Source organism: Scyliorhinus canicula, chromosome 19 (genome assembly GCF_902713615.1).
Source record: "Scyliorhinus canicula chromosome 19, sScyCan1.1, whole genome shotgun sequence".
NCBI classification, from domain to species: domain Eukaryota; kingdom Metazoa; phylum Chordata; class Chondrichthyes; order Carcharhiniformes; family Scyliorhinidae; genus Scyliorhinus; species Scyliorhinus canicula.
The window spans coordinates 12,912,616-12,924,833 of record NC_052164.1 but is presented as its reverse complement, the minus strand read 5'-3'; the positions used below and the strand labels follow the sequence as shown (position 1 = coordinate 12,924,833).

The 12,218-nt window shown below is 45.4% G+C and overlaps 1 protein-coding gene across 1 annotated transcript in view; it reads left to right on the top strand.

Annotated features, from left to right (window-relative positions):
- med24 (mediator complex subunit 24) overlaps nucleotides 1–12,218 on the top strand; it is an 85,756-nt gene that overhangs the window by 57,989 nt on the left and 15,549 nt on the right. Inside the window, 1 exon segment of the mRNA XM_038779614.1 lies at nucleotides 6,652–6,751. Coding sequence (XP_038635542.1) covers nucleotides 6,652–6,751 — 100 coding nt within the window.

The following is a 12,218-nucleotide window of genomic DNA, read 5'->3' as shown; positions in this document are numbered from 1 at the left end:
CCAATCAGAGGGCCCACAGCCTTGTAAGAACAGCAGCCTCACCTCCCATGTCGAATCCCCATGCCCCCAGCTCCACATGATGGCATGCTGTAGCCCACTGATGCTTGTGCCTCCAGTGGAGGGGAGGAAATGAAACGGGCCTCGCAGACCCCCTGGCAAGCTGCCTCCAGGCACCTGCCAGGTAGGGGAAAGGTGTTTTGCTGTTTTTTTGAGGGGGGGGTAGTTGGGTGCTTTCCACCCCCAGACGATTCTAGTAACATCCACAGAAAGGTGCTGGGGCCAGTTGGTTGGATATGTTCAAGAAGGAGCTGGACGTGGTCCTTGCTGCTAAAGGGATCAAGGGCTGTGGAGAGAATGCTGGAGTGGGATCTTGAATTTGTGTGATTAGCCATAATCAAATTGAATGGTGGTGCAGGCTCGAGGGGCTAGGTGGCCTACTCCTGCACCTATTTTCTATGTTTCTATCCCCAATCTGCCCACAATCGGTCTTAATTATTCAAATTGGCCACGCACCATTGCTTTTGTTCACCTGCCTCCAGCAAGATTGCCTTCAGGCGGGAACGTGTCAGACCGTTGACCAGATGCTCTCATATCTAAATTTCCTCACAGTTCCACCTTCACGGCTGCCTCTGCAGGGCTCGGAACATTCTACCTTGAAATAGCTATCGCCTTTTCTCCATTCGCTTGTAAATTATTTTGGCATGATTTCCTTGTGAATCTGCTTCCATCACTTTCAGGCTGTGCATTGCAGATCGTCATAAGCTGTTGTGTTGAAATAAGGCTCTCCTTATCTTTCCTCTGGTCCTTTTACCAAATTCCTTAAATCAGTGCCCTCTAGTTACTGACCCTGCTGCCAGAAGAAATAGTTTTTCTCAACTAGCTATGAAATCCTTTACGATTTTGATCACTGTTAAATCTGTTTTTAACCTTCTCTTTCATGGAGAACCATCCCAGCTTCCCCAATCAGCCCACATAACTGATGCCTCTCATGCGTGGTATCAATCTAGTAACTCTTCTGAATCCTCTCCAACTTTTTAAAAATTCTATTTTACAGTGATTTAATTAGCGGGTGAAGAATAAATTTAATTGGAGTTAAAGAGAGGGATTTCTGTTCTTGTGCTATAACCCAAGATGTGGAATAAGTCTCAACTGCAGCGCTCCAAAATGTTCCAGCAGCTCAATCATTGAAGAGCATCCTGCCACTCTACCATGTGTACTTTGGCCCAAAGGTACACATTAATACTAATAAAATAATGAATAAAAGCAAATTACTGCGGATGCTGGAATCTGAAACGAAAGGGAAAATGCTGGAAAATCTCAGCAAGTCTGGCAGCATCTGTAGGGAGAGAAAAGAGCTAACGTTTCGAGTCCGATGACTCTTTGTCAAAGCTAGCAGACAGAGAGAGTGGGAAATATTTATACTGTGGAGTAGGAATGAAAGATGAGTCATAGCCACAGAAACCCTGGGAAACTTGGTGCTAATGGCCACAGAAACTGAGAAATAAGGAGAGAGAGGAGTTGAACACGTGGCTACAGGGATGGTGCAGGAGGGAGGGTTTTGGTTTCCTGGATAATTGGGGCTCATTCTGGGGTAGGTGGGACCTCTACAAACAGGATGGTCTTCACCTGAACCAGAGGGGTACCAATATCCTGGGGGGGAGATTTGCTAGTGCTCTTCGGGGGGGTTTAAACTAATTCAGCAGGGGGATGGGAACCTAAATTGTAGTCCCAGTGTACAGGATGTTGAGAGTAGTGAGGTCAGGGATAGGGTTAAAAGTTCGAAAGAGGGCACCGGCAAGCAGGACGCTGGTTTGAAGTGTGTCTACTTCAACGCCAGGAGCATCCGGAATAAGGTGGGTGAGCTTGCAGCATGGGTTGGTACCTGGGATCTCGATGTTGTGGCGATTTCGGAGACATGGGTAGAGCAGGGACAGGAATGGTTGTTGCAGGTTCCAGGATTTGGATGTTTCTGTAAGAACAGAGAAGATGGTAAAAGAGGGGGGGGGTGTGGCATTGTTAATCAAGGAAAGTATTACGGCGGTAGAAAGGACGCTTGAGGACTCGTCTACTGAGGTAGTATGGGCCGAGGTTAGGAACAGTAGAGGAGAGGTCACACTGTTGGGAGTTGTCTATAGACCTCCGAATAGTTCCAGAGATGTAGAGGAAAGGATTGCAAAGATGATTCTCGACAGGAGCGAGAGTAACAGGGTAGTTGTTATGGGGGACTTTAACTTTCCAAATATTGACTGGAAATACTATAGTTCGAGTACTATAGATGGGTCAGTTTTTGTGCAGTGTGTGCTGGAGGGTTTTCTGACACAGTATATAGACAGGCCAACAAGGGGCGAGGCCACATTGGATTTGGTACTGGGTAATGAACCCGGCCAGGTGTTAGATTTAGATGTAGGTGAGCACTTTGGTGATAGTGATCACAACTCGGTTATGTTTACTTTAGCAATGGGCAGGGATAGGTATATACCGCAAGGCAAGAATTATAGCTGGGGGAAAGGCAATTATGATGCTATTCGGCAAGATTTAGGATGTATAGGATGGGGAAGGAAACTGCAGGGGATGGGTACAATCGAAATGTGGAGCTTTTTCAAGGAACAGCTACTGCGTGTCCTTGATAAGTATGTACCTGTCAGTCAGGGAGGAAGTTGTCGAGCAAGGGAACCGTGGTTTACTAAGGAAGTTGAAGCACTTGTCAAGAGGAAGAAGAAGGCTTATGTTAGGGTGAGACATGAAGGCTCAGTTAGGGCACTTGAGAGTTACAAGTTAGCCAGGAAGGACCTAAAGGGAGAGTTAAGAAGAGCGAGGAGAGGACACGAAAAGTCATTGGCGGATAGGATCAAGGAAAACCCTAAGGCTTTCTATAGGTATATCAGGAACAAAAGAATGACTAGAGTAAGATTAGGGCCAATCAAGGATAGTAGTGGAAAGTTGTGTGTGGAATCAGAGGAGATAGGGGAAGCGTTAAATGGATATTTTTCGTCAGTGTTTACACTGGAGAAAGACAATGTTGTCGAGGAGAACACTCGGGTTCAGTCGACCAGGCTAGATGGAATTGAGGTTCAAAAGGAGGAGGTGTTAGCAATTTTGGAAAATGTCAAAATAGATAAGTCCCCTGGGCCAGATGGGATTTATCCTAGGATTCTCTGGGAAGCCAGGGAGGAGATTGCAGAGCCTTTGTCCTTGATCTTTATGTCGTCTTTGTCGACAGGAATAGTGCCGGAAGACTGGAGGATAGCAAATGTTGTCCCCTTGTTCAAGAAGGGGAGTAGAGACAACCCTGGTAATTATAGACCTGTGAGCCTTACTTCGGTTGTGGGTAAAATGTTGGAAAAGGTTATAAGAGATAGGGTTTATAATCATCTTGAAAAGAACAAGTTGATTAGCGATAGTCAACACGGTTTTGTGAAGGGTAGGTCATGCCTCACAAACCTTATTGAGTTTTTTGAGAAGGTGACCAAACAGGTGGATCAGGGTAAAGCTGTTGATGTGGTGTATATGGATTTCAGTAAGGCGTTTGATAAGGTTCCCCACGGTAGGCTATTGCAGAAAATAAGGAAGTATGGAATTGAAGGTGATTTAGCGGTTTGGATCAGTAATTGGCTAGCTGAAAGAAGATAGAGGGTGGTGGTTGATGGCAAATGTTCATCCTGGAGTTCAGTTACTAGTGGTGTACCGCAAGGATCTGTTTTGGGGCCACTGCTGTTTGTCATTTTTATAAATGACCTGGAAGAGGGTGTAGAAGGATGGGTTAGTAAATTTGCAGATGACACGAAGGTCGGTGGAGTTGTAAATAGTGCTGAAGGATGTTATAGGATACAGAGGGACATAGATAAGCTGCAGAGCTGGGCTGAGAGGTGGCAGATGGAGTTTAATGCGGAAAAGTGTGAGGTGGTTCATTTTGGAAGGAGTAACAGGAATGCAGAGTACTGGGCTAATGGCAAGATTCTTGGTAGTGTAGATGAACAGAGAGATCTCGGCATCCAGGTACATAAATCCCTGAAAGTTGCCACCCAGGTTAATAAGGCTGTTAAGAAGGCATATGGTGTGCTAGCCTTTATAAGCAGGGGGATTGAGTTTCAGAACCACAAGGTCATGCTGCAGCTGTACATAACTCTGGTGCGGCCGCACCTGGAGTACTGCGTGCAGTTCTGGTCACCACATTATAGGAAGGATGTGGAAGCTTTGGAAAGGGTTCAGAGGAGATTTACTAGAATGTTGCCTGGTATGGAGGGAAGGTCTTACGAGGAAAGGCTCAGGGAATTGAGGTTGTTTTCGTTAGAGAGGAGAAGGCTGAAAGGTGACTTAATAGAGACATATAAGATAGTCAGAGGGTTAGATTGGGTGGACAGTGAGAGTCTTTTTCCTCAGATGGTGATGACCAACACGAGGGGACATAGCTTTAAATTGAGGGGTGATAGATATAGGACAGATATCAGAGGCAGTTTCTTTACTCAGAGAGTAGTAGGGATGTGGAACGCCCTGCCTGCAACAGTAGTAGACTCGCCAACTTTAAGGGCATTTAAGTGGTCACTGGATAGACATATGGATGAAAATGGAATAGTGTAGGTCAGATAGGCTTCAGATGGTTTCACAGGTCGGCGCAACATCGAGGGCCGAAGGGCCCGTACTGCGCTGTAGTGTTCTATGTTCTATAAGGGGAAGGAGTGCTAATGGCAGTCCCCAGAGAGGACAAAAGATGTGAAAGGTCAAACAGCAGGCAAACTAACATCAGAGGATCTACTGTAGGTGTGGGGGTAGGGGAAGGGGGAAGCAAATAGGAGAAAGGTACAGGAAAGGTGCAGGAAAGAAAGAAATGGTAAAAGACAGTTAAAATGAAATGGAAAAAAAAAAGGTTGAGGTGGGGCTGATCATCTGAAGTTGTTGAATTCGATGTTCAGGCCGGAAGGCTGTAGTGTGCCTAACCGGAAGATGAGATGTGGTTCCTCCAGTTTGCGTTGCGCTTCACTAGAACATTGCAGCAGGCCAAGAACAGACATGTGGGCATGGGAGCAGGGTCTTTTGTTAAAATGGCAAGCAACAGGAAGGTCAGGATCCTGAATGCGAACAGACCGAAGATGCTCAGCAAAGCGATCACCCAGTCTGCGTTTGGTCTCTTCGATATAGAGGAGACCACATAATACTAATACTGCCACCCCACAAGAAGATGAGAAATAGTAGTAGAACATGGGGCCCGTCAAGTATGCTTGTGGGCAGCACAGTGGCTCAGTGGATAGCACTGCTGCCTCACAGTGCCGAGCATGGCTGATCTTTGGCTCCAACTCCACTCTACTGCCTCCTCCCCACATCCCTTGATTCCCTGAGCATCCAAAGACCTGTCTATCTCAGCCTTGAATACACTCAATGGTGGAGCAACCATAACCCTCTGGGGAAGAAAATTCCAAAGATTCCACGATCTTTGAGTGAAGAAATTTATTTTCTCCTGACTTCTGAATTATTGTCGCCTTATCCTGAGACTGAACCATGTGTAGCTTCAAATTTCTGTGTCCATCACGCCTTTGGCCTCTATACGTAAGGTTGTCCCTTCCATTCAAATTGATAGTATAGGTTGTGTAAATGCAAGTGCCACTCAATCTCTATAAGGCGCGATTCTCCGAGTTTCACGACGGCATCGGAGGCCGCTCCTCGCCCCCTATTTCCCCGGGGGGGGGGGGCTAGGAGCGGCGTTTCGAGAAACTCGGCCGCCGGGCTTTGACGCTTGCGTCAAAGCGGCGCGCCGAGAATGACGCGACGGCGACGCCTAAGTGTCGTCAGCCGCGCATGCGCAAGTTGCCCAGTTCCAACCCGCGCATGCGCGGTTGCCGTCTTCCCCTCCGCTGCCCCGCAAGACGTGGCGGCTTGATCTTGCGGGGCGGCGGAGGGGAAAGAGTGCGTCTCTTGGAGACGCCAGCCCGACGATCGGTGGGCACCGACCGCGGGCCAGTCCCCTCCCGTGCACGGCCGTGGTGCTCGATCCCCTCTCCGCCCTCTACAGGCCCTAAACTTACCTTTCGCACTATGTTCACGCCGGCAGCGACCAGGTGTGGTTGCCACCGGCGTGAACAGGTCGGGAACGTCAGGCCGCTCGGCCCATCCGGGCCGGAGAATCCGGCGATTCCGCGACACGCCATTTTGGGGGGGGGGTGGGGGGGGAAGAATCGCGGGGGGTGCCAAGGCGGTGTGTCGTGATTCACCCGGCCCTCCCGCGATTCTCCCGCCCAGCGTGGGGAGCAGAGAATCGCGCCCATAATATTTATTCTTACAAATGAAGAACGGCCGCGTAAGTCAGGTCCAGTACTGAGGGTAACTGACTCTTATCCAACAGTACCCTGGTATGGGTCAACGTCTTTACGAGTCCTTGAAGAAAATTGTAGAGGCAAAAGAATTTGTTGTCTTAAGAGTCATTTCTGCATTAGGGTACCACACTGTGCTTGTTGGTTAGAAACTATTTTCAAATGTGATGGGAAAAGGCATCTTAAATTTACCAACCTACCATAAGATCTAAAGCAAAATATTTCTTAAGTTCTTTGTGGTAAAATAGCATATCTGTTTGCATCAGACTAAATGTATCTAAATTACCTGTAGAATGTAATATCTAAATCTGATAGCACAATGAAATATGGTGGGCTCCTGTTTCAACAGGATTATATCAACCTGTTCCCTCTGGATGACAGCCAGCCATCAAAACTGTTACGACTGTTGAGCTCAAATGAAGAGGATCCAAATATCTTGTCCAGTCCTGGTGGGTATTCTTGACTTAAATCCTGGCCCAGCTTAAAGAGCGGTGGGTTTTAATTAAACATTGGCTATTGTTAAGAACCTTGCTGATATTACCTGTCTCCAACCCTCAAAGGATAACTGGTTCTTAGTGGTGTATTTATGTTTGGAATAATGTGAGGAACCCCAGTGAGGAACAGGACCAGTTGTTGCCTAAACAAGTAATAAAGAATATTTTAAATAAAAGAAAAAAAACACATGACAAAAGAGCAATGTACACTTTCACACTTAAGTATATTGATAACTAAACACACCATTTTATCTGAAGTCACTTCTTGTTCCCAAAATATACCCACATTCCCTGAACCTATTGAGACTCCCCTTTTCCTAAGCAATATCCAATTTTAGTAACTCTGTAGGTCGAATCCAGCTAATAGTTACCACACTTAGGTGACCAAGTCTGCGAAAACATCTCCTGCTGGTTCAGCAAAGACACAAAACTGCATCTTTTAGAGGAGAATATCAGTAATAAGACCATAGGAAATAGGAATGGAAGTAGGCCATTCAGCCCCTTGAGCCTGCTCTGCCATTTAATAAGATCTTGGCTGATCTAATACTCACTAAATCCACTTTCCTGTCTTATCACCATAACCCTTAATTCCCCAACTGATTAAAAACCTATTGATCTCTGTCTTCAAAATCATCAAAGCCTCCACAGCTTCCTGGGGTAAAAAGTTCCAAAGATTCACCACTCTTTGAGTGAAGAAATTCTTCCTTGATTCCGTCTTAAATGAGCACCCTCCTATTCTGCGACTATGCCATCTGATCCTACACTTTACAAAAAAAAGGCTTTTATTGCCTTTTCGTTATTTTGCATTAGTGTGTATGGAGCACACGGTGAAGACCACAGTCATACGGTGTCAGATATAAGACCTAACAATAGTCCAACCCTAATCTACCAACATATTTGCAAGTCTCTATCTCTTCTCTTCTCTGCTTCCCCCTTCCTCCCGTACAAGATGTGGTCAGTGTGTATAGACCTATGTTCTGCCCTGGAACCTTTTAACCCTGCTTTTGGGTCCTTCCTGTGTTTTCAACCTTCCACCTCGATGCTACACTTACCCATGAATGGAAACATCCTCCCAATGTTTATCCCATCCTCCTGTCTAACCCTTTAAGATTTTTATAAGTTTCAATCACCTTACCTCTAATTCGTCTGAACTCCAAGGAGTTCATCTTTCCTCATATGGAAGTCCCTCAATACCCAAGAACATCCTCTGTAAATCTCCTCTGTACTGCCTCCAATGATACAAGATATTTCCTTAAATAAGGGGAGCTAAACTGTACACAATATTCTAAATGTGGCTGTATTAGTGCCTGGTACAGTTGCAGCAACGCCTCTACCATTATAGAACATAGAACGATGCAGCGCAGTACAGGCCCTTCGGCCCTCGATGTTGCACCGACATGGAAAAAACTAAAGGCCATCTAACCTACACTATGCCCTTATCATCCATATGCTTATCCAGTAAACTTTTAAATGCCCTCAAAATTATAATTGTGCCCCCCTTGAAATAAAAGCCAGCATTCCATTTGCCTTCCTTATTACCTTCTGCACCTGAATGCTAGATTTCTTGGGTTTCACAAGCAAGGACCCCCAAGTCCCTTTGAGCTACAGTTTTTTGCAGTGTCTCTCCATTTAAATAATAATCGGCCTTCTCATTCTTTCTTGCAAAATTAATAATCTCTCATATTTTCCCACAGTAAATTCCATTTGCCAATTTGTAACCTCTACTCACTTGCAAACTGCCTTCCATCCCACCTTCATATCATCTGCAAGTACACATGGCCACAGTACACTCTGCTCCTTCCTCCACATCATTAATATATGATGTGAAAATCTGCAATCCCAGCACTGATACCCGTGGCACTCCCTCTAACCTGAGAAAGATCCTCTTATCGCTACTCACAACTTCGTGTTAGTTAGACAATCTTCTATACATATCAGAATATTACCTCCAACTCTATGAGCTCTTAGGAGGGATTCTCCAAGTCTCCTAGCTGGTGGCGGGAATCAAGATGGCCTAGCAAATCGGGCATGAGGCCCAAAACAGGCAGGGCTCCAAGCACATGCGCGACTCCTAGCCTCCCCTGCTGTCCCCAACGAGGTTCCTGTTGGCCCCGCCCATGGCTACAAATCTTAGCTGGAATGGGCCTCTGTGGCTCGGATCATAGATGGAACTGATATGTCTGACCGTTGGAGAATGAGCCTCCTTCCCCAATGAAAGTGCTAGCAGGTATACTGTTCAGTCTTTTTGATATTCCGCCCTGTGGATTTGGCTGTCTGCATTTCTCAAATCCCTTGCTTTTAGAAGTTATCATTTGTATAGCCCCATTGATCTCTGGTGCAGTTATTCTCACCTCAATGTCTCCAGATGCCTGCTAATCTTGTTCCTGAGCAAATCGCATCTCATTATTCCTCTGGACATCTGCTAATCTTGTTACTTGTCTGTTCTTTTGTTTTCATCTCAAATTCACTGTACACCTCGTTAATTTTCCAAATCCCAAACACTATACATGCTGTCACGTTATATTGCAGCTTAACCATATAGAAAAGTATCACAAAATGAATTCAAAGGCCAAACTATTGTATGAGCAATAGCACAAGAAATGAGTAACCACGAAGAGAAACTCCAACATGACACATACCTCCTGACAGTATCTCACAAATTGAAGATGAAATTATGATTTTACATCAGTTCACAAAACTGTGATTAAAGAGAGAATGCATTTTTATATGTCTTCATGCTTAATCAGCACCACTGTTGTATTTGTGTATGTGTCTGAATTGATTGCCTTTGATAGCTATAGAAATAAGCTGTTAACCTGAGAGTGCAGAGAATTCTAGATAAATTTCCAACAGTTATTTACTTTTGAACCTGCTGACATATTTATGTCATCGGACTCTAGAGATGTGTTATTTTTAACAGAGTGACGCTTGGATTGTTTTATTCTTTCTGTTTAACTCGGTATCTGACATAGAGGTACATTACCATATTTAAGCGTCTCCAAATCAAGCAGTTTTATAATCACGCACCTACAATTTCTGTTTACTGTTTGCAGAGTTCACACAGGGCTGGGTTTTTGTTGGGTGTGCTAGGTTCAAAACATACAGAAAACCCAAATGTTGAGATTCCCTCTGCGAAGTCTAGGGTTTTAATTCCGAGGTACGAGCGTGACGCCACCAATCATTTCTTTTTCTAAAAAAATTAGAGTATTCAGTTCATTTTTTCCAATTAAGGGGCAATTTAGCATGGCCAATCCACCTATCCTGCACTTTTTGGGTTGTGGGGGAGAATCCCACACAAACACGGGGAGAATGTGCAAACTCCACACGGACAGTGGCCCAGAGCCGGGATCGAACCTGGGACCTCGGCACCGTGCGGCAACCGTGCTAACCACTTGCGCCACCGTGCTGCCCCACCGATCATTTCTGCACCCGAAAGCCAAATCTGACTGATGGGCTTGGCTTGCAGTCAGGTGGGGAGCTGGTCAATGAAGGGCAGCATGGTGGTTAGCATAAATGCTTCACAGCTCCAGGGTCCCAGGTTCGATTCCCGGCTGGGTCACTGTCTGTGCGGAGTCTGCACGTCCTCCCCGTGTGTGCGTGGGTTTCCTCCGGGTGCTCCGGTTTCCTCCCACAGTCCAAAGATGTGCGGGTTAGGTGGATTGGCCATGCTAAATTGCCCGTAGTGTCCTAAAAAGAAAAGTAAGGTTAAGGGGGGGATTGTTGGGTTACGGGTATAGGGTGGATACGTGGGTTTGAGTAGGGTGATCATTGCTCGGCACAACATCGAGGGCCGAAGGGCCTGTTCTGTGCTGTACTGTTCTATGTTCTATGTTCTAAGGCTGCAGACCAGATAGGTCCATGAGGCTGGGGGCTAGTGGTACATTGGATGGGCGACCAAATCCTCTGGGGAGATTGGAGAGTTGGTGGGGCCCAACACTCTGGGAAGCCTGGCCTACCAGGGGCAAAGTTGGTCAGCTGAATTGACAGTGTGGCTGGCAGCTTCATATTTAAAGCTCCTGGGAATGGTGTGACTGGTCACCTGCCCACTCCCAATCTCGCTAAAGCCAGAATTAGGAAAGTCTCGGTCATTAATAGACTTTCCAGTATTCAACGTTACCAATTAGACCCAAACTTCTTTCTTAGGTTAATATTCAACTAATTTCATACCTCTCTCTAATTTGAGTCACAAGTCATTTATTTTCATCCATAGAATTTACATGAAAATATGAAAAACCAAGACTTAGGGACAGGACTTTTTTTGTTCTTTTTAGTTGATTAGGATGGACTCCTAAACGTCCATCAAACCTAAAGAAACATTTTGTTTCCTTCCCACTCTCCCCAGGAGGATAGTCAGTGACCAGTCACAGAAGTGGAAATACAGCATAGAAAGTGGTACGGGAAGTGCTGCCGGTACCACTAGACAAACTAGGTATACACAGAGAGATTCCAGGGGCCAGCAAGAAATAGCTGGCATTTTTTTTAAAAGCGGAACTCTAACCTGGTGTTATAAACAAATCATTCCCATAATTCATCAACAGCCAGTGGGATAAAACTCCAAATCCCATCATCGCGGGGCATTGCCACATGGTGCCATCGTATCCAGGAGGACAGCAATTGGCTGAGATTTTAGTGATCTGTGATTGGTTTGGTGTGGTTTGAATATAGTCCATGAGACTTAGGAGCAGAAGTAGGCCATTCAATTCATCGAGTCTACGCTGCCTTTCATTGAGATTATGACTCATCTGATGTGATCATCCTCATTTTCACTTACCCACCTTATCCACTTAACCTTTGATTTTTTAACTGATTAAACATCTGTCTATCTCAGTCTTGAACACACTTTATTTTTAAAAATCTTTTTATTGGTATTTTCAAAATTATATACATTGCCGTTCATTTTCATTTATTGTACAGTACAAAAAGGCGCCTTGAACATCCTTAAAGACCCAACCTTTAAACCCCTCTGCGGTAAAGATTGACTACCCTCTGAGAGAAGAAATTCCTCTCCATCTCTGTCTTAAATGGGCGAACCCTTACCCTGAGATGGTGCCCTCTGGTCCTGGACTCTTCCACAAGGAGAAACAACCTCTCAGCATCTACCCTGTCAAGCCCTCTGAGAATCTTATTTGTCTCCAGAAGGTCGCCTCTCATTTTTCTAAACTCCAATGAGTACAGGTCCAACCTATTTAACCTTACCTCATAAGAAAATCCCTCCATATCCCGGATCAACTCGTGAACCTTCTCTGGACTGCCTCCAATGCCAGTATATCTTTCTTTAGACAAGGTGACCAAAACTGTCCACAGTATTCCAGGTGTGGTCTAATAATAATTATCTTTATTATTGTCACAAGTAGGCTTACATTAACACTGCAATGAAGTCAAAATTGCCTGGTCGCCACACTACGGCTGTTCGGGTATACAG